This window comes from Dasypus novemcinctus, chromosome 5 (genome assembly GCF_030445035.2).
Source record: "Dasypus novemcinctus isolate mDasNov1 chromosome 5, mDasNov1.1.hap2, whole genome shotgun sequence".
In the NCBI taxonomy this organism is placed as follows: Eukaryota; Metazoa; Chordata; class Mammalia; order Cingulata; family Dasypodidae; genus Dasypus; species Dasypus novemcinctus.
In genome coordinates, this window is record NC_080677.1 from 107974892 (window position 1) to 107997733 (window position 22842).

General features: G+C 43.9%; 1 protein-coding gene across 8 annotated transcripts in view; it reads left to right on the plus strand.

Annotated features, from left to right (window-relative positions):
* The window catches only part of STRIP2 (striatin interacting protein 2), a 68953-nt gene that overhangs the window by 427 nt on the left and 45684 nt on the right, over window positions 1–22842 (plus strand). For 2 of the 8 annotated variants that reach the window (XM_058297345.2, XM_004463228.4), the window contains exons 2-17: window positions 4174–4243; window positions 7080–7154; window positions 8340–8474; window positions 9038–9158; window positions 9941–10009; window positions 10195–10301; window positions 10975–11102; window positions 12249–12452; window positions 13648–13883; window positions 14146–14211; window positions 15035–15098; window positions 15845–15916; window positions 18655–18729; window positions 19538–19635; window positions 20093–20219; window positions 22729–22829. In XM_058297345.2, the coding sequence (XP_058153328.1) occupies window positions 4174–4243; window positions 7080–7154; window positions 8340–8474; window positions 9038–9158; window positions 9941–10009; window positions 10195–10301; window positions 10975–11102; window positions 12249–12452; window positions 13648–13883; window positions 14146–14211; window positions 15035–15098; window positions 15845–15916; window positions 18655–18729; window positions 19538–19635; window positions 20093–20219; window positions 22729–22829 (1748 nt within the window). Of the gene's footprint in view, window positions 1–4173; window positions 4244–7079; window positions 7155–8319; window positions 8475–9037; window positions 9159–9940; window positions 10010–10194; window positions 10302–10974; window positions 11103–12248; window positions 12453–13647; window positions 13884–14145; window positions 14212–15034; window positions 15108–15844; window positions 15917–18654; window positions 18730–19537; window positions 19636–20092; window positions 20220–22728; window positions 22830–22842 lie in introns of all 8 variants that reach the window. The other 6 variants (XM_058297344.2, XM_004463227.3, XM_071215274.1 and 3 more) reach the window with 5 other exon arrangements.

Consider the following 22842-nt stretch of genomic DNA (forward strand, 5'->3'; position numbering starts at 1 on the left):
CAGGCCTTCCCCGGGGGCGCGAAGGGGTAGCGCCGTATCGTGCGTGCCCGGTACTTTTCGAATATTATCTCATTTAATCGCGGCAGCCTCTTGAGGTAGGAGTTCGTGCCCCCCATTTGGCAGGGAAGGAAACGGGCGCGGGGAGACCGAGTGACTGGCCCGAGCGTTAGGAGGGTGGGCGATGTGGGGCCGCCCAGGGCCGCCTGCGGCGTGTCCCCGAGCTGATCCAAATTTGCGGTGTGTGTTCTGGCCTGCGCCTTCCCCGCCTGTGTGGTCTGACCGTGTAGGGAGCGCAGACTTCAGCAGCCCCGCCTGAGAAAGGACGCAGGTAGGAGCAGTAGAAGAGTGGGTATTGGGATGGAACTGTCCTAGAATACAAACCCACAGACAGGAGTTTGAATGTTTGGGTCTCTCCCTCTTCTCCTGAAACTAGGAAGATGAGAGGATTGAATTATTTCAATCCCCCCACACCACCAGCCAGCCACTTCCCGTCAAATAGCCACGAATAGAATTGGATCTGAGCATTAATCAGGATAATAAAACCACCAAATGCCAGCTATGGAAGAGTCTCTAGAGGTCACCTAGTCTAGCCCTTTCATTCTACACACACGAAAGAGACAGAAGTAACTCGCCTAAGATCATCCATAGGGTGTAGTGGCCAAGAACCCCAGCCTGGGGCTCCATTAGACTAGGCTTTGAATCTCCTCTCTACCATTTACTCTCTGTGATTTTTAACAAATTACCAAACCACTCTGAGTTTTATCTGTAAAGTGGGGTTCACAGTACCTCCCTCAGAAGGTTGTGATAAAGTCAAAATGAGATAATTGAGTGTAAAATGTTTAATACAGTGCAAATGGTTCTGTATTACTATCATCATCATCAAGTGATGATCATCAAGAGCTGGCACTGAAAGCCAGGTCTTTGGCTTGCCCTATAACTAGTACTTCTGCATTTACAGAGTGATTTCCTGGATGCTCTTCATTTTGATAAAGGCAGAGTAGGAATCCACCTAATTGTTTTAAAGGTACAAGTGGAAGAGGTGAAAAGACTGGCCCCAAATCACACTACCTTTCAAAGGCAGAGTTAGGTTGTTTCCTAGCCCTCCTGCCTTGCAGGATCAGTGTTCTTTCCACCACATCATCTGCCTCCCTGCCTCAGTAAGAATCTAGCCTTTTAGGGCACCCAGTGCCTCCTTAAGAACACAGAGACATTTTTCTTGTTCAAATGTGCTTTTTTTCGGGGGGGTGGATGAGTCATTTATTAATTCAACAACTAGTTATTGAGTCCTTTTCGCCAGGCACTGGTTTAAGTGCTAGGGATACCTCAGTGAACAAGACTCTGCCTTTATGGAGTTCATGTTCTAGTGGGGAGAGACAAATAATATGCGAGTAAATAAAATAATTTCAGGATGCTATGTGCTAAGAAGGAATTAATACAGTTCCTGTTCAAATCTCCCTTCTGAAGTAGGAGGCCTGTCCCCACCTCTCAAGTCTTCCTTCAACAAAAGGCTCCAATGATACTTTGCTTTGGCCAGTGATCTCAGCATCCAAAGACCCAGACCTTTCCATCCTGCACCACAGTTTACGTCCGGACTATCTGCAACTGCACTTTTCTTTCTTGGAAACCAACAACTGCAGTGATCATCTCTATCTGGGCTCATTGCCTGCCAAACGGCTAGCTGGAAAGATTAGCTTTCCTCCACCTTCCTCTGCAGCAGGAGAGCTCCTGCTGTCACCTCCGATCACCACAGCACCAGGTGCCAGATTCAGATGACTATGCTTTCCCTTCCTTCTCTCTGTTTGCTTTCCTGAAGGAAAGATAGTCTTCCTATACATCACGGTCCTCAGGGGAGATGGCTTTCTTTCCTCTCTTGGGCTTCTAGAATTACTAGAAGAGAATTACTGTTGGCAGAAGTCAGGGGAGTTTCTTTGTCTTTTTTTTTTTAATGTTACATTCAAAAAATATGAGGTCCCCATACACCCCCCATTCCCATCACCCCACTCCCCCCACAACAACAACCCCCTCCATCATCACGGGACATCCACTGCACTTGGTGAACACATCTCTGAGCACTGCTGCACCACATGTGTTCCACATTATAGTTTACACTCTCCCCCAGTCCACCCAGTGGGCCGTGGGAGGACACACAATGTCCAGCAACTGTCCTTGCCGTACCACCCAGGACACCTCCAAGTCCTGAAAATGTCTCCACATCACATCTCCTCCCTGAACATCACCTTGTCTTAAGGGACATTTTTTACTTCCCTTCTCCCAATGGCTTAGTATATGAACATCCTAATCTAAAAAGGAAGCTAGAGAATAATTGCCTGCTTAATGAAAAGATTCTTAACATAGCAAAAGGTTTCACTTCTCACCTCTTTAAGCAGATCCCCTGGTCTCTAGGTTTCCAAGGTCCTTGACAAAGTTTTAACTAGGCTTGTGGCAAAATGCAGAAAATTCAGGACATTGAAATGAGTTTTTCATAAAGTACACTTCAATATATTTAATTTAAAGGGTATATGCAATTTAAAGTAGTGTTTTTCAAACTGTGGGAGTCAAACTGAGTTGGGACCAGCATTTTTTTTTTTTAAGAAATAGAACAGAATAAAAAAATATCAGAGTAATCATGTTAGGGGTAAATATTATTTTGTTAAACTTTTGTTCTAGTTTTATATTGTGTGTTGGGATATGATGTAAAGTGTATTTATACTTTGGTTTACATCAGAAAAATTTGAAAAACACTGCTTTTAATGGCTTTCCCCTATTCTAAGATTTTGGCCTTTCCAATTTTAGCATGTTAAACTATTCTTTCTTTTTCGAAATGTTTTCTAAAAAAGGTTTATAAGTCCCAGCTTATCAAAACAAAGCATCAACAACCCTATGTCCTCCCCACACCCAAACTTTGTTGTTTTTTTTAAATTTCTACTGTCTTTGGAAATCTTTGCTACACTGGATTTAAACATGATTTGTATTGTTGGCAGTATAAATTGGTACAGTCGTTTTGGAAAACAGCTTATTATGTACAAAAAGCCATAAAAATATTCATAAGACTTTATGCATTAATTCTTTTTATAAGAATCTATCATTAGGAAAGACCCTACATATGGAAACATTTACAAGTGTCTTACAGCTTCATGCATGTAAAACTTAAAAACAACCTAAATGTTCAATAATAGGAAACTAGTTAAGTAAAGCAATAGCTATCCATTCACTTATACAACCATTTAAAGTGATGGTCATGAGAAAATATCCTTATAACATAATATTGAAATTGTAAGTAGACTGAAAAGATAATAGTTAACCATTTATATAGCATTATTAAGTGCTAGGCAGTATTCTAAATGCTTTTCCTATATTAACTCATTTAGTCCTTACAGTAACTCTAATGAAGCAAGTCTTATTATTATTTCCATTTTACAGATAAGAAAACGGAAGTGCAGAGAGGTTAAACAACTTGCCTAAGATCACATAGATAGTATGTGACAAAACCGAGATTCACAACTTCTTGAATTTGTATATATATGTGTAATATATATTGGAAGGAAATACCCCAAAATGCTTAAAAATATAGGGAGTGAAATTATATTAAAAATATTTTTAAATGGAATGATAAATTTATACATATAACATCATAGGAATTCTAGCCTTTAATACAGCTTGGAGTGGAAATGCTACCCTGTTTGAGAATCCTAAAGTCAGGGAACATTAGAGCTGAAGGATCTCTTGTTATGGATGAGGAACTATGGTCTACAGAGTGAGACTTGCCCAGGATCCCATAGTGGGTTAATGACACAGCTGAACCAAGAATCTAGTTCTCCCCTTTTGTTTTTGTTCATCTCCTTTTTCTAGATATCAGCAAGGTGCTCTCTGGTCTGTGTTTATGCAGATCAGGTATGGTCATAGGTAGTAGCTTTCATATCCGTTCATGATTCCGCCCTTTACCCAGGGTTTCTGATTCACACTGTATAGGAACCCTAACCCCTGCCTGCACCGAGTCTCACATTTTGACTTGGAGGTGGGTACCCCTTCTAAGGAAGGACCAGCTGGAACTCTTAGCTGCCTCTCTGAACTAACCTTGGCCTCTAAGAAGAGATGAAAATGAGGGCATAATCTTTCCTTTTCAACTCCTTTTCCCAAGTTACCTCAGTTACCACGAAGATTTCTCTGTTACAGGGCTCTGTGGACTGCCCCACTCTGGAATTTGAATATGGAGATGCAGATGGGCATGCAGCAGAGTTGTCAGGTATGAGGTAGAGGGGTCTGTTCAGAGTGAAAGAAGGGCCTGGAGGAGAGGGGAGGGGCATGTGATCTCCCATGTCAGCTAGTCTGTTCTCAGCAAGTGGCCATTGAGAAAAGGCTGTTCTCTACATACCCTTTCTTTCTACCCTTTAGTGGTGAGTATCCCTTTGTTTACTTTCACATTTCTTTCTCTGGATTCTCCTTTGACTATGGCATTCTCCGTCCATTCTTTCATTCTGCACATGCCCTCTTTTCTTTTTCTATCAGCTCCTTCCTGCTCACCTGTCTTTATTCTCTTGGTGTACTCTCAGATCTGTTTTTGCTCTACCTTCTCCTCTCCCTCCTCCCTTTTCCCTACTCCCCTCTTCTCTTTCACTTTCTGTTACCCATATCTCTGCAAGCCCCCTTCTTCCTTATGCACTCTCTATCCCATTCCATCTCTCTTTTCTTTGTCTCCTCCCCCTTCCTCTAATGCCTGCCCCTTATTAAAATCTCAGCAATTTCTGAGGGAAAAACTCTACCTGAGGGAATTTGTGAGGGAGAAAACTACCTGGCCAGCTGAGCAAGGCCTGGCATGTCACCTATATCCATCATAATGGAGCTCTGCTTGGGGTAAAGTCATCCCATTCTTCTTTTGGTGCAGGGCTACTTCTCGCTGGCTTTTTTGCTTAGAGTAAATGTGATTTCACATTAAGGGCTTTCATGTTACACATGCCATGAATGCCAGTTATTAATAAATAACTTGGGTGGAGATGATGTGAAAGTTAAAAATTCTGTCACATGGAGGTGGCACTTTGAGTCATGCTTTTTTAGAGAAGGAGACAAAATTTTTAAGAAGTTATTTCTTGTGCATAACAGGGAATAAATTTTGTGATGAGTGACAAAGAGCTAAGTTAATAATCAACAAAGGATTAGAAATCAGAATATGAATATATTTAGAGAAAGAAAAAGGAAGCGAACAACCAATAGAAAAGTGGAAAAAAGTGGGCAAAGAATATCGATAGGAATAGAAGATAAACCAAATGGGCAATAAATGTATGAAAGGATGTTCAGCTTTGTTGACAAATGGGGAAAAGCAAATTAAAACAATGAGATTTCACAGTCATCAGATTGCAAAATTTAAAAGTCTGGTGTTAGTGAAGGGTGCAGAGAAATGGGTCCTTTTATATAATGCTGGGGATGGGGGAGCAGAGTATAAAACTGGATGTACACATATTATGTCCCAGCAATTCTACTTCTGGGTATATACCCTGAATAAACTTATACTTTGGCATGAGAAAACATGTACAAGGATGTTTATTGCAGCCTTGTTTATGATTGTGAAAAATTGAAAAAAAATTGTGTCCTTCAGGATAAACTAATATATCAATATGATAGGCTACTATTATTTAATAGCCATTAAAATAATTGATCTATAACAACATGCCTCAGTATTAATAAATCTTAAAAACATAATGTTGAGTCAGGGAAGAAGCAAGTGGCAACAAATTTTATATGGTCTGATACTACTTGGAGAGAATTAAAACACAGAACAATATCATATGTTGTTTACCAGCCACATATGTAGTAAAAATATAAAAACAGGCATGTGAAGGAATCAACTTCATAATAGTGGTTACCTCTAGAGAGAGGAGTAAGATAGGGGAGATGGGGGACTTTAGATGTATAAAGATCTACATTTGTTTATTCTGGATAGAGAATAGGTATCTTATATGCATTCTATACTTAGCTGTATATAAAAGTTTATGATTTAAAATTCAAAAATAAAATGAGAACAAAAACCAAATTCAGTACTTAAGAGCATTTCTCAATTTTCTTACTGTGCTGTGGTACTCATAAAAAAGATTCATATCTGCACTCACCACTATTAACTAAGAAATTTAAGATTCCGAGATGGGATTTGCTTCTGATTACTCCAGGGCTCAAAAGCCCTGGTTTGTAGGCATAGTGTATCTCAACCATTAGACAACTGGCTGGTGAATTCCTCTTGCTTTGTGAATTATCTGGGATCTAGTTAAATTGTCAACAAGTGTCCCAGTTGGGGAGCAGAGATCTTGAGAACTCTTCTGATCACCTGTTGACTTCTCAACTTCAATTCTTCATTCCCTGTGAGATGAAGGTACTGATATAACGTTCTGGAATATGTGTGTCTTTGTAGGAAGGGACATTTTTGTTTCTCATAAGCTTTCCGCATTTTGTACTGAGAGGCTGCTGCCAATGAAGTTAGATTTTCCTAGGCCCAGGCAGCCCTTTGGCAATGATAACTGCTGTCTAAGCTGTTGGCTACTGCCTCTGCCTGGGTGACTGTGGTCAGGAGCGTAAACTTGAATACCCTTCGAGGAAAATCAGCCCAGGGAGAATGAGCTGGCTCCAGTCCTGAAGAGTAATCAGCACATACCCTCTACCCCTGCCCTGGCTTCCTGAACAGCACAAGGATCTTACCTCTGAACTTCAAGGTTATGTTTCTCTCCTTTTCCCTTGAGACAGGATGGTCTCAGTGTGGTTTGGCAAAGCAGAAGGGGTTGTAGTCCTGAGAAACAGGAGTGATAACATTAAGGCCTCTGCTCCAGTCCTCCACCTGGCCCTCACCAAATGTTAAAGGCTGCCTTCTGTGCTGCAGCAGCCAGCTGGCAGGAGGAGGACAGGTTTGATAGTTTAATCACCAGGGGACACAGTGGCTATTTTTAATTGCTCCAAAAAGGAGGAAGCTGGCTCTGGACTGAATTGGACACAGGAATGTGTTAGAAGCTTAGTTCTGCAATGCCATCCTCTCTACCCCAGACTCCTGCTATAAGGGTCTATTGAATGTTTTTGATTCTGTTCTGTCTTTCCTGCCACAGAATTGTATAGTTACACTGAGAATCTGGAATTCACCACTAACAGGAGGTGCTTTGAAGAAGATTTCAAGACTCAAGGTGATCCCAGACCCTTATTTATATGGACCTGCTTTTTGCCACCATGATATCCCAATCTGACCTATAAAAGGCTAAACCAAAGTATAATCCTTCTTCATCCCCGCCAAAACCATATACCCTTACCTTCTTGCATATGGGATACAGGGTTCAATATATCTCAAGTAGAGAGGCCATGTGCCTGCTCTATACTCTCTCTGACATCTGTTTCTGTACTTGGTCAGAGGCAATTTAATTTTTAGTTTAACAAATGTGTGATATCTGGTCCGTGCCTGAGATGTGGGTGGCTGGGGTGAAGGTAAATTTGCAGCATCTCGGGAAGCAGACTTGACCCAATGGATAGGGCGCCTGCCTACCACATGGGAAGCCCTCAGTTCAAACCCCAGGCCTCCTTGACCTGTGTGGAGCTGGCCCATGCGCAGCGCTGATGCAAGCAAGGAGTGCTGTGCCACGCAGGGGTGTCTCCCGCTTAGGGGAGCCCCTGCGCAAGGAGTGTGCCCCGTAAGGAGAGTCACCCAGCGCAAAAGAAAGTGCAGCTTGCCCAGGAATGGTGCTTCACGCATGGAGAGCTGACACAACAAGATGACCCAACAGAAAGAAACACAGATTCCCAGTGCTGCTGATAAGGATAGAAGCAGTCACAGAAGAACACGTAGCAAATGGACACAGAGAACAGACAACTGGGTGGGTGGGGGGGGATAAATAAATAAATAAATCTAAAAAAATTTTTGCAGCATCTTCAAAGAGACTATAGTCTGGAAGGAGAGGGGAGATGCATACATTACAAAACTAGCTGAAGCCAAGAGGAATATAGCAAATACCATAAAAGGAGTAAAAAGTCTTAGGAGACAGAGCTTCTGATGGATGCATTAGCAGGAAAGAGGTAGTTTTGTATTAGTTGTATAAGGATGAGTAGGAATTAAGTATGTACAGAGACAGAAGGAATGACTTGAGAAAGACAGCAAGATAGTATAGTATAAGTAGTGCTTGGAGGATGTAAGGGATGTTGAAGATAAGGCTATAGAAATGGGTTCAGGCCAGAACATTTTTAGCACTTTCCTTCTACCATCCCTTTTTCTTTCTTAGCTACATAAGGAAAGCTTTTGAAGAGAATTTATTGGGAACTGAGATCAGAGGTAGTGGGACAGTAGTAGCTTACATTGAATAGATATGACCTTCTGTCCCCAGTACAGGGCAAGGAGTGGTTGGAATTGGAGGAAGATGCTCAGAAGGCCTATGTGATGGGCCTCCTGGACCGGCTGGAAGTGGTCAGTAGGGAGAGGCGGCTGAAGGTGGCTCGGGCTGTTCTCTACCTGGCCCAGGGTAAGTGACCATCCTTGCCACCTTGAGAGAGGTAGAGATGGGGGAGTGAAGTGGAGTTATCAGGACAGGAATGAGGCAGGCCAGACTGGGAAAGCTAGGTCCCCTGCCACTCAAGGACAGATCTTGTCATGTTTAGGAGTAATCTGGTGCTTATGAGAAAGAAGGAGAAGGTGATGGGTGCTGTTCTGGATCCATTGGGAGCTGCTTTTATCTTACCAGTCATGCCAGATTTTCTTACAGAGTTCTGTTTTCCCCAGCCTGGACTATGATCCTATGTGGAGACTAGCATCTGGGTCAGTGTGGCAGAGCCGATGAGGTACCACCAGCTGAGGACAGAGTCTTTGATCAGCTGTGGCCTGGAACCAAACCCTGAGGAGGGGAACAGAGGAGTGTGATCTGTTGAGGAGACCTGTCACAGACTTACACATGGATCCTCTCTGCATTGTTTCTCATTGGCAGCCTAATTTTTGGGCAGGGTGTTGGAAGGTAGTCTAAGATCATAGGGCAAGGTGGAAAGAACTATGATACCCTCTCAACCTCTATGGTACTGTCTTGTTCTTTAGGTACTTTTGGGGAATGTGATTCAGAGGTTGATGTGCTACACTGGTCCAGGTACAACTGCTTCCTCCTCTATCAGATGGGGACCTTCTCAGCCTTCCTGGAGCTACTCCACATGGAAATTGAGTGAGAAACCTTAGGGGAGGGCCGACCTAGACAACCTATATCCTTGAAAGGACCTCGATTCTATGCTGGTTCCTTACCCATAAAGACTCTTAAAGAGAGCTGGGTCTACTCACACCTCAGCACAAAGCTCACTGACAGTTCCCCTCCATCTAGCCATGGTCCCTGATATTCTTTCTTCCCTCTCTGAGGTTGGGCTCGTCACCTGCATCTGCTCCATTTACAGCTTTAATTCTGGGCTGCAGGGGCCTGTGCTAGATGGGTTCCCTTCTTATCCAAGCACCTCAGCTCAAACTGATTCTGGAATCCATAAAGGAAGCCTGAGAGCATGGCCCAAGTGGAACAGGACCCATTTCTATAGTTGTGCCCAGCTGTTTTCCTCTTGGGTTACAACTCTAGAGGTAGCCTTATCTGCTGCTACCATTACAGTGAACCCCCCATTTTCTCTCTCATGCCTGTCACCCAGGGGTTTGGGATATGATGAAATTTGTTCATTATTCACTGGGTGTTGCTTAGTATCTCTTTTGTATTCAGTACAGTACTAGGCGTGGAGGGATTATAAGAGGAGTAGATACCACAGACCTTATTCTTTGCCTGTCTTCACAGATATGGATTTGCCAAGATGGCAGAAGGAATTCTATGGGCTTCTTTGCTTTAAACCAGTTTCTTTAATGATTGCATAGCCAGAAAATGGCAGGTAGTCGTGTTTATGTGTATGATAAGTGGGAGCACAGGGAGGAAAAGGGCCTTAGGAGTTCCTACTCTCTTCTTCCTCCCCATGGCAGCAACAGTCAAGCCTGTAGCAGTGCCCTTCGGAAACCAGCCATCTCCATTGCTGACAGCACAGAGCTCCGGTGAGTGGGGTTGGGTATGGGGATTGAAGAGGGGGATGAGTAGCAGTGGGTCACCCCACCCCCAAATCTCAGATGCCTTTAGTCCCACAGAGACTATCCATGAGGTGAATGAGAAGGCCCCTTCCCCACTGACTGCAGATTGGGAGCTGCCTTGAGAACCTCTTTTGACCCTTCTGTAACTTCAGGGTGCTGCTGAGTGTCATGTATCTGATAGTGGAAAATATCCGCCTGGAACGAGAGACAGACCCCTGTGGGTGGCAGACAGCGCGAGAGACCTTCCGCACTGAATTAAGTAAGAAGCGGCACTTGGGGAATGGTAGGGATGGGGGCTAAGTGAGTTGATGGGAATAGCATCTGCCTAAGAGAGGCAGACATTTTTAAGAATTAACATCTTTTCATTTAGGACAGAGATGCTGTGTGGCATGCATAAGGGCCAGGCTTGATTGTCCTTCTGTGTCTACAAGCCAGGACCCGTCATATAACCTCTCTGTGCCATGGTTTCCTTGGGTTTAAATGGGAATAATCAACCCCCTCCCATTCCATCATGAATCCCACATGAAAAAAATGAGTTGTATCACCTTGAAAACCAGTCTCTGTTCAAATGTACGTTGGTGTTGTCATCAGACAGAGATGGAATATGAAGACCTATGGAATTTTAAAAATATAATCATTGATGTGGGAAAGTGAAGTGTGAGCCCACAGCCCTTCAGCAGGGAAGCTACTTCTTCATTACTGTTACTTCTTGTTGGGCATCCATCCCCAAACATCACCCTGAGCTTTGAGGCTAAGCCCTTTTACCTCCCTGCCCTTGAAGGGCTTCTTTCTGGGGCTCTTCAGGCATCCTTCTCATGACAAATACCCTGGAATTCTTCAGAGAAAATGAGAGCTTTCTTCATTATGCACAGGAGCAGGGTTTCGGCTTCCTCATCCTCACTTTTTCACTTGCCTCTCTCCACACCTCCCAGGCTTCTCCATGCGTAATGAGGAACCTTTTGCCCTTCTTCTCTTCTCCATGGTTACCAAGTTCTGCAGTGGCCTGGCCCCCCACTTCCCCATAAAGAAAGTCCTGCTTCTGCTGTGGAAGGTGGTCATGGTGAGTGACTGTTCCTCCCCACTCCCAACTCATCAGGATTGGCTATGCCCTCTACCCCCTCAATTTCTTCTAGTCTGATTCCAGGAGGCTGGGGGCTAAGCAGCAAAATAGGGCAGCTTTTGGCCAGTAAAGGGGCAACAAAGCTGTCCTAGAGAAATTGTGTTGGGTGTCAGAGCAGATGACTTGTTTCTGTTTGACAGATGGGAGATGCCACTCTATAAGATGGGGTGATTTATGACACCTTCCCCTGAAGTTGATGACATTTTGTGGAAAGACAACTGTGTGGGAATTGGGAGATCTTGGCCCGGCTGGTACTGAAGAACCTCAGACAGCTTTCTTGCCTTAGTTTGTCTAGATGTAAAATGTGAGAGTTAGTGCTTACCCTTCATCCAGATAAATATAGGATTTGCTTTTAAAAAGTGAAGTCCCTCTAAGCCAGGGGTTCTTAACCAGGCATCCATGGACCCCCAAGTGTCCATGGAAAGATTTCAGGGGGTCCATGAGCTTGAATTGAAAAAAATCATCTTTATTTTCTCTGACCTCTAACTGAAATCAAGTATTTCCTTCACTTATGAATGTATGCAATAAATAAATGACAATAGTATTCATTTCACCTAACTGGCAAAGAGGTTGTGGAACAAAAAATGTTAAGAAACCCTGCTCTAAGTGTGTCATTGCAGTTTTGTTATTAATTATTCAGACTGACCCTTCATCTCTAGTCCCCACCCCACAGGGCGAGCTGAACATCACACCCTCCAGGGCATACCCCATGGGGAGAACTGCCCCTTGACTACAGGGGAAATTGAGTGACCTCTGGGGGTCAACAGTATTTGGGAATGCTTATTAGAAGGGGAGATACAGTTTCCTGTTTTTTTCAATGGAAGTTACAGGGTTCCTCTCTTAATTCCTGGTCTTAATTCCTGGGTCAGTAAGTCAGTAAACAGTACTTTACCCTGACCCCTGAGCACCTCAAACTGTGGATGATAATCATATGTGCCACTTCCTGTTTTACCACTTCCTTATTAAGGAGGAGACCTGAGGGGACTAGAGGTGATGGCTCTTTTCTTTCCATCCATGTGTCCCTGACCTTGCTCTCTCTGACTTCCATCATTTCCTTTTTCTGCCCCTTTCTTATTTACCCCTTAGTTTACCCTTGGAGGGTTTGAGCATCTGCAGGCTCTCAAAGTACAGAAGCGGGCAGAGTTGGGCCTGCCTCCACTGGCTGAAGACAGTATTCAGGTGGTGAAGAGCATGCGTGCTGCCTCTCCGCCATCTTACACTCTCGACCTGGGGGAGTCTCAGCTGGCTCCTCCGCCCTCCAAGCTGCGAGGCCGCCGTGGCTCTCGAAGGGTATGGACTAAAGCAGACTGTGGTATCGTGATACTGGCTGGCCAAAAGTCAAATTCTAAATTATTCTGGTTATGGTGGGAAATGGCAGTAACTGACAAGTCTCATTCTGCCCTCATTGTCACTAGGACCAACCTGTAACCTTGGAGTCTATCACTTTGGCCTCTCTCCCCTAACCCTGACAGACTTCTAGGCTGTGGCATGATATCACATCACAGATCCTTTCTACAGGGTCATTGGCCTGGACCCCATGTCCCCTCTTATCCTGAGAAACAGCTAGGGTGTAACCTGGGTATATGGACCTGGAGCACCTGAACAGGGCCCACAGCAAGTCCATGTGCCAGGAGTAAAGTATTTCACCATTTTCTTGGCAACAAGTTTTACTCTGAGCCAGCCATGTTCTTGCCTGCCCTAGAACCAAAGGCTTACATTTGTGAGATGGTTGAGTAGGGTTCTAGTCTGCAGCCCTGCAAAGGTCAAAGAGACAAATTAGACGGGCCTGGCCATGCTCCCATAATGCAAATGCTTGACCTACTTGACAGGGCCAGCCACTGACTCAGTAATCCAGTTTACATTATCTGCAATATGATTTTTTTTTAACCTTTATTTTTTGTTTTATAAAGGAATGCTTACTCATTGTCGGAATTTTGGAACAAGTTTAAAATGTGAAGAAGGGAAAAAAAATTCACCCACAATCTTAACAACCGGAGGCAGTTACTGTTAACTTTTTGGCCTATTTCTGTCCAACCTTTTTTTCTTTCTGCATCAAGATTTAAAATTCCAAACTTACTTCCCTCTGCCTAGCAGCAAGCTTCTGTCCTCCTCTTCCTCAGCCAGCCAGCTGGTGTACACTCACAGAAAGCAAACTAATTGAATGTTCACCTAAGCAGAGCATAATTAGGAAGGAAAGTGCTGCTTTTAAAAAAAGGCATCAGTGCTTTCTGAAAGCTAAATAACTATGACTTTGGAATTATCTCTGCTCTATTCCCTGGCCATTGACATGGTTGCTTAAGAGCTCCTTTTCTTGGACCTGGCAGGAGCAGTAGGGTTGAGGTGTGGAATGGGATGCTCTCACAAGAGCCGAGTTCTTGCTCCATGTTCCCTGAAGTCTGGAAGCCTGTGGATAGGGGATAGCCTCAGGCTGGGATGCCTAGCATGAGATCTCCCTGCACACCTCCTCCTTTTCCTCCTTCCCCAGCAACTCCTCACTAAGCAGGACAGCCTGGACATCTACAATGAAAGAGATCTCTTCAAGACTGAGGAACCAGCAACAGAGGAGGAAGAGGAGTCTGCTGGCGATGGAGAGCGAACCTTGGACGGAGAGTTAGACCTGTTAGAGCAGGACCCTCTGGTGCCACCTCCACCCTCCCAGGCATCCCTCTCTGCTGAGCGGGTTGCCTTTCCCAAGGGCTTACCCTGGGCCCCAAAGGTCAGGTAGGTTTAGTAGCACCAGGGATTCTGAGTTTGGGAGGTTTCAATCACTAAATGCCCAGGGTGAGGTGGTCTGTGTGTTCCAATGCCCAATAAGCTGGGCTGGAAATCAGAACTCCTAGGTTTGAAGTTCCCTCTCTTGCCTCCTGTCTTTCTGCACTGCTCTAATCCTCTGATCAACAGGATAGGAGCCCAGAAAGGTTTTCTTTCTCAATGTTTGCTTTTCTTCTCTTCTCCGGGGTTGGTCTCTCCACTGTCATCTCAGACAGAAGGATATCGAGCACTTCCTGGAAATGAGCAGGAACAAGTTCATCGGATTCACTCTGGGGCAGTAAGTGACGGGATGGTTAGAACTAGCTATCGTAGTTCCTAAAGGGCCAGAAAAATGGGTGACTTGGAATGATGAGTTTTGCCAGGTAGTCATTATGCAACTTAGAGCCTTTAGGCCATGGGCAACTCCTGGTGACCTAGTTTGGGTTCTTTCTGTGGAAAGAAGAGCCTTTGTGTTCTTGGCCAGCTTTAGGGCCCTGAACAACAAGTCCTTTACTTTCTGGGCCTGAATTTCCTATTGAGGGTGTTAGATTACATGGCTCCTAGAGGCCCTTCCTGTTCTTAATGGGCTAAAATTCTGTGAAGATGATACATAGTCAAAACAGATGCAGTCAGGGAGCAGGTGTAGCTCAAGTAATTGCGTGCCTGCTTCCCAAGTAGGAGGTCCTGGGTTCGATCCCTGGAACCTCCTAAAACAAAATAAATTTTAAAAACCAGATGCAGTCTTCCCCATTTCCCCACCCTCATGAATCCTTCCTGCTGGCCACTACCAAACCTCAGAATGCATCTTAGTTATTGGGTTTCCCTTTCAAAAGTACCATTGGACTACATACCCTTTTAAGTAGGATACAAGCACTCCTAGACCAAGTGAGTCCCCAAGAGACCATCCAGGTCTCCTAGTTTTTAATGACACTTCTGGGTACTGTTGTTCTTTTTGTGTCCTGAAGCAATGATGGAGGACCCAGAAGCTTGCAGAGGAAGATCCAGGGCACCAGAGAGTAGATACTGAAAGTAGCACATCTGTGTGACTCCCGGGGAGTAGTTCTCTATGCTTTTGAAGCTTATGCATGCTGTGTCCCTCTCCCCCATTTGGCCTTTCACAGAGACACAGACACCTTGGTTGGATTACCCAGGCCTATTCATGAGAGTGTGAAGACCCTAAAGCAGGTGAACAGGGTGGGTTCTCAACTTTTAGGGATAGGGAGCTCTCAAGGCAAGCTGGATTATCAGAGTCCTGGGTACTGGGTGGGGCTCTTCTTCCAGACACACTGAACTTCTCTGCATTAACCTTACAAGACTTTTGGCTAAAGAAGGAAAATTGAGTCTCTCCCTACTTACCCAGTTTCCTACATTCAGATAAATTAAAAAGTTACTTTTTCTTCTCATTCCTTTTCCTTCCTCCCACTCTTCTCTCTCACTTCTCTCACCCCAGGACCATTGACCTCCACAGGCCCAGAATTGCCTGCTCTACATTTACTGTGTGTATAAGCACAAAGAGTACAAGTAGAGTTCTCTTGCACAGGCCTTGAGTCCTCCCTTTCCCCTTCATTATCATCCATATACACATAAGCCCACACATGTGCACATATACAGCAAAACTCTCCAGTCACTGTCCTGTTCTTGCTTTTCTCTTGCACTTTGGCTAAAAGTAAATCTTAAGTATTCGCTGCTCTTCAACAAATATGGAAACATGGAATAAACATAAATACTTCTTACTGAGTATAAAGCACCTTGCTTGCTGCTAATGATGCAGAGGGGAATTAGACTTCCGCCTTCACAGAATTCATGGTCCATCTGGAGTGACAGACATAGAAACAGGACATTTCCTTGTAACCAAGAGCCTTATACATATGTAATTGAGGCAAAGCCCTGGAGCCCTCAGCTACATGTTGATATCTTCTTATCTTCCTCAGCACAAGTATATTTCCATCGCAGATGTCCAAATCAAGAACGAGGAGGAGCTGGAGAAGTGCCCTATGTCTTTGGTGAGCTATGGGTCCTGCACAGGAGGAAGGCAGAAGACAGTCTATCTGCAGTGCTGCCACAGAGCATTTATGCATGGATTTGTTCAATTATTGGGCTCTAAATGTGTGCCAGGCAAGATAGAGTTCCTACTATCATGATACGTTAAAGGTAGGGAAGAGAGATAATAAACAAATAAGTAAACAAGAAGACTATCAGAATGGTAAATATAATGAAGAAAATTTAAATAGGACTGAATTCTCAGGGTAGACTTCTGAGAAGATGATGTTTAAGCCAAGATCCAAGGTATAAAAAGGAGTCACCCAGAGGAACATCTCAGAATAGAGCATTTCAAGCTGGGGGAACAGCCTTAAAACAGTAAGAGCAAGCAAAAGGTAGTGAAAGAAAGCAAGTATAGCCAGAGCCAGGGGCCAGATGGAGTTTGAGAGGTGGCTTGGGACCATAGAACCTTGTAAGAAAAGGCCACAGTAAAGCCTTTGGAGGATTTTAAGCAGGACAGTGACATAATCTGATTTTACCTTTTAAAAAACCACTAGCTGCTGTTTGAGGATTGGACCAGAAAATAGTGGAAATGGGGAGATCAGTTAGGAAACTATTAAAATAGCATAGGTGAGAGATGATAGAGAGGCAAAGAGAAGATTCAAGAATAAGTACCATTTACCAAAATGGGGAAGAATATGAAGAATTCTGTTTGGTCATGCAAAACTTTAGGTGACCATTAGATATCCATGTGGAAATGCTAAACAGTAAGATAGATGGGTATAGGGTTCTAGGGAGGGGGCTGGGCTAGAGAAATTTAGGAGTCCATGATTTACGTGCAATGTTAAAAGCCATAGTACTAGCTGAGATCCCCCAGGGATGGAGTAAAGATAGAGAAGAGGATGGAACCTAGGACAAGCCCTGGGACACATCAATATGTTGAGGGTGGGATGAGTCAGAAAAGAAGAGTAAGAAAACCAGTGAGGTAGGAGGAAAGCCAGGAATTGTGATATAATTACAGCTAAGAAAAGAAAGCATATCAAGAAGGAAGTGATAAGCTGTGTCAAGTGTTGCTGATAGGTGCAACGTGATAAGAACAGAGGTGCCCCTGGAAGATGTAACTGGTGACCTTGATAAGGGTGATCTCAAGTGAAATGGTGGGGTCAGAAGCCTCGCTGGACTATGTTGAGAAAAGAATGTAAAGAAAGGAGGTAGAGAGAATCAATATAGACCACAGAAGTTTTTTTGTGTGAAGAGGAACATAAATAAGGGATGATAACTGAAGGAGGATGTGGGGTCAAGGGAGGGATTTTAAAGCTGGAAGATACTAGGAGTTAAATTTATGTCCTAAAAAGAAGAGAGGGGTAATTACAGGACTGGCACATTTGGCAAAGTGAAAGGGTATAGGATCATCTTGAGCACAAGTGGAGAATTGACCTTTAATGGAAGCACAGTCAGTTCATTCTTCATATCAAGAAGGAGGTCAGAGAAAAAAATAAAAGGGACAGAGAGTCTCTGGTAGATAAAGTGTTAAGAAAGTGAAGATGTCTGTCTGATTGCTTCTGTTTTGTTGCTGTTGTTTTTTACTGGATTAGGTGGGTGGATAAGACATTCAAGGAGGTGATATGACTTGAATTATGTCTTGACGAATGGGAGGTGTTTGGGATATGCTGAGATGAAGGGAAATGGCATCATTCCAGGAGAAGGAACCAGCACAGGCAGAGGCAAAACAGTTTTTGCCATGAAGTAGGAGGCAGATCAACACCAGTGTTGAAGGGTTGAGGGGAGGGCGTAGGGTTGATGGGAGAGAAGAAAGGTATGAAATAGGTGTTTTGGAGAGGAAAAAGGCAAACATGGCAAGAGTACCAGTCTCTATCAAATGCCCATTTGAGACTTGTGTTGTCCATTTAGTAGCAGCTGAGTTGTATGGGGTGAAAGGAGTTACCCCTCCTTGCCTCAATCTCATGAGTGACCCTTGTCTGTAAAGGAAAGAGAGATCTTGGGGGAGTAGTGACTATTAACCAAGGATACCTGTGACCTTAACAGCCTTGAGCACTCAAAGCCCCTTGCCTCCCCACTCTAATAAAAAGCTAAGCTAGGTCATCAAGAGGACAAAGATAGCCCTTTGAAGACTATGAGGAGGCTGGGGAGAGAGGAGGAAGGAATGTTGTAGGAACTAATGGAGAGGGGCGAAAATAGTTTCCACCTAAAGACTTCCGTCCTAATACTCCTTCCTGCCTCCCTAGGCCAAAGGCTTCCCATTTCTGTTATTAACCCTCTTTTTTGAGCTGCCTACCTCTCAGATTGACACCTTGGGTAGTGCCTCAATGTGGGTTGTCTGTTCCAGTGTCAGGCTTACCTACAGCCTGAGTTGAGCTCATATACATATAGGGTGGTCTTTCCGTGTGTGTATCCAGCAAAGCAGTGTTTTCAACCAACTCTTTGGTGGGAGTTCTGACTCCTGATTCAGCGTGTGACCTGGAAGGAAGAATTCTGAATTGATTTCAAATGGGAAAACTAGAATCTTAAATCATCAGGGCTGGAAGAGTTATCCAGACTAGCCCTGTGATCCTACTGAAGAGGAAATTAGGACTCATAGAAAGAAAGTGACTTATCCAAGGTCACATGGGAAGTTATTAACACAGCTAGGATAGGAGTCTAGATCTGGCTCTTTTCATGTCACCTCTCACAACCAACAAAATGTTATAACCTTTGGTCAACTGAAAAGTGGCCTGGGCAAACAGTGTGTTTCCTGCTATAGGGGGAAGAGGTGGTACCAGAGACACCATGTGAAATCCTCTACCAGGGAATGCTGTATAGCCTACCCCAGTACATGGTAAGGAGATGGCTGGGCCAGAATTGCCCTTCTCTGCCTTGAGGAACAGACAGCTGAGAGGCATTTCAAGCTGAGCTCTCTGTCATTTGAGCTTGTTTCCTAAGAGCCTTTGTCCTTTAGGCCAGGCTGACAGTTTTTCTGAGCTTTCCTTGGGGCTCCTCTGTTCTTCCAAGTCCTTCTTTGGGAGGGATGGAGAATAAGGTGGCATCCATACAGGATGCATTGGTGGCCCACTTCCTAGGAAAGTCCCCTAGTCCCTCTGAAACCTGCAATGGTCTGTCATGTCTTAGGTAGCCACAGGCTGGAGTGGTAAGGATACTGATAGACAGGATAGAGCCAGTAAAAGGGTGAGAAAAGTTGGGCTGTGAATATCTTGCTTATACTTCCTACCTTATTTCTAGATGTTACCCATCTTAACCCTGCTTTTCCTATCCTCCCCTGTGGAAAGAACAATCTTTTTTTTTTTCCTTTTATAAAACTATTTATTTTTAAAGGAGCTTTAGATTACAAACATGTTATATCAAAATTATAGGGGTTCCCATATACCCCACCCCCACCCCTAGGAAAGAACAGTTTTGAAGAAGAACAGCCTGTAGGCTTACTTCTGGCTTCTCTTTAGCCTCACAGGCAGGCCTCTCAGAACTGGGTGCCTGTTTGTCTTTCTGGATGCTGAGGACATCTGGTCATTGAGGGAAGAACTAAGAAAAAGGCTTAAAATGCTTTTCACAGGACTGTTGAGGTGTGGAAGAATAAACTCCTTGCTGAGTGGGATGGGCAAGAATGAATTTTCTCATTTTCTGTTTCCCAGATTGCTCTGCTTAAGATTCTCCTGGCTGCAGCCCCCACCTCCAAGGCTAAGACAGATTCTATCAATATCCTGGCAGATGTCCTGCCTGAGGAAATGCCGTGAGTACTTCAATTGGGGCAGCTGCTGAATCCTAGCTATCTTGTCCACGGGGTGTCTCTAGTCCCCACTCTACCTCATTAACACAGGGATTTTCTCCGAAAAGATACTCCTCTCCAACCAGTAACACCTTTCTACTGCAGGGCTCCTTGCTGCCTTCTTTTTAACTTGGAACCAAGGGTCTAGAGGGTAACATCAGTGCCAGTGCATGTCCACATATGTGAGTGGATATACCAAGGAAGAAGGTTGCCAAAGGAGAAAGACAAACAAAGAGATAAAAGGAGCCTTTCTCCAGATAGGTTCATAAGTAGGAACTCTGGAGGTTTCCCTTACACAGAAGTTTAGGTTTCCCAGGTTCCTGGCTCTCTCGTGTATATTGTGTCTGACCCAAACACCTGGACCCGTGTAGGTCTCCCTGTGAGACCACCCTCTGCACTGACTCTTCTCTTCCTATTATAGCATCACCGTTCTCCAGAGCATGAAGCTGGGCATTGATGTGAACAGGCACAAAGAGATCATTGTAAAGAGTATTTCTACCCTGCTCCTGCTACTCCTGAAACACTTTAAACTGAACCATATCTACCAGGTAAACAGCCAGAAGCCCTTCTCCACAGGTCTCAGGTGTTTTCCAGGGCCTGTAGACAAGCTAAGCATCTTTCAGTCTTTTCTTTTTCAGAAAATCCAGATACTTGTTGAAGGAGCTTGGGATGGAGGTATGGAGTGAGATGTGGGTAACCATCCTAGGAAGATACAGATGTCTGTGTCCTTTGTACATTTTCCCAGGGCATTGGGTAGGCGGGTAGCATTAGGTATCTCTAGCTTCTTGAGAATATGTCCAGCCAGCTTTGAAACAATGAAGACAGGATTCGAACATTCCACAAAAAGAAAAAGGAAAAAAAATCGTGCTGAGCCCTGTCTGTATGTGAATGTGTGAAGCGCTTTCCTAGATATTTGAGATATAACTCTGAATAAGGTATAGTTCTGGCTCTTAAGGACCTTGAAGTCATGTAAAGGATACAGATATGTGAAGAGCCCATTACAGAGTGTTTAGGCCTGTGATACAGGTGAACTTTGGGTGCTTTGGAAATAACCTCATTTATAACTGGGATGGGGAAAAGGTGACACCTAGCCTGGGTCCTAATGAAAGATGTTAGTCAGCATATGGTAATTGGCATGGAAGGGAGACAATTCAAGCAGAAACAAAAGTAAATGTGTAAAGTTCAGAAGGGAGAGAGCACAGTACTTTTAAACACAGTTCAGTTAAATTAAATTGGAGGTTTGTCTGGAGTGGGAATGGCTCGGTGATACCTGAAGCTGAAGGGGACAACAGGAAGCTCACAATTACTGAGTACCTCTCGTATGCCAGGCACTCCATTAAGCTTGTGTGGGATCTCATTTTATTCTCATAACCCTATGAGGTAGATCTTATTTTATCCCTATTTTATAGATGAGAAAACTGAGGCTAAGAAAAATTAAGGAAACTACTTCATGAAGGCATTGTTTCCCATGCTAAGGAGTTTGGACTTGGTCCTGTGGCCACGGCTAAGATGTAGGGAAAAGATAGGGTCAGTGACCGGAAGCTTCCTGTCTGTGGTGAAACCAAGTTGAGGAGAAGGAGGCTTCTATTCCTGCACAGACGCTCTGCCTGGTCAATACCCTGCTTTTCTCCTAAGAAGTAAGAATCAACCTTTCTGATGAAAGAGCAGGTCCTCAAAGTACAGGGAGTCCCTTGAAGGGCCAGTGTCCGTGGCAGATTTGACTATACAACCAGGGTATCTCTCCATTTTAGTATATTCAAAGACATCTTTGAGGGTATTAGGATGCCCTGGGTGTTCATATTTCTGCCAATGTTTGCTGAGCAGCAGCAGAGCTGGGCAGAGTAGAGGTAGGTATTATATAATGTCCCTAGGGGGAAGAGACCAGGGAACTGTGGATGTGTGTTTATGTCTGCTTTTCTCTGGATAGTGCATGGATAGATAGCCAGACAGTGGATGCACCAGTGTGTATCAATGTTGGTGAATCCTGACAAGGCCAAAGGCCCATCTCAAACAAAAGAAAGTTTTGAAGCACTTTTTAGTGGATATGTATATATTGGGTCTTGGAAAATAACCTGAGTCAGAATCCAGGAGAAAAATTGAGCAGAAGTAGTTGTAGCACAAGCTGACTTTCCACCTCAACCATACACCCAGTGGCAGAGGAACAGTTTAACTTGTTGCTATAGCTACTTCTTGGTGTTCAGGAAGAGCGAGGGAATTTAAGACAGGACAATTTTCTGCTTTTTTCCACCCAGTTTCTGTACTTTCCCACCACCCTGTGTTCTAGGTCTAGAGAAAAATTGTGTCTGATATTTTGGGTAGTATCATAGGTAAAATCCATGGTGACAACCCCATAATACTGCCATCTGCCCTACTAAGTCTTCCTGAGCACAAACCCCATCTAAATTCAAGAGAGCAAAGTGGGGCCCATGTTCTGATGTTTACCCTATTTTGAACTTAATTTCAGTACAGTCTCTGTTGCCTGAAGGGCTCTTGTTCATTCACTTATTCAATAAATAATTGCTGATATCTTAGATACTGGGAATAATGTAGTGAACAAGATAGATAGTCTCAAGCTGGAGCCCACATTCCGATGGTTCATTTGGTTCCTGTGCACTGTCCCTGTCCTGAGAGATGCCAGCCATTGCTGGGTATAAACTGCACCTGTCCCTGCTATATCAATCCCAGTTGGAGGATTATGAGCCAGAGGTTTGGTATGGAAGACAGCTCTCTCAGGGAGTCTTCCTTTCCTGTTAAGCTTAAGGACAAATCTTACAGTGATTTTTTCTATTTATCTAAAATGGGATTTTCTTTTCAGCATGTGTCTATTTTATCCTGGTTAGGAGCTTGCAACATACACACACTGCAGATTTCCCCCCTCCCTGTAGGATAAGCTGGATAAAAATGGTTCTCCCCACTTCCTAGACAAGAATATTGATAACACAAGTTGACAGTGACTATTCTTAGGAAACACCACAGATTCATACTTGCCTCTCTTTTTCATGTATGCCTTCTCCCTAAATAAGATTCGGTCCTTTCTCCTTTGATCTTTTAATTCAGTTTGAATATGTGTCACAACACTTGGTGTTTGCCAACTGCATTCCCTTGATTCTGAAGTTCTTCAATCAAAATATCTTGTCCTACATCACTGCCAAAAACAGGTACAGACTCTGG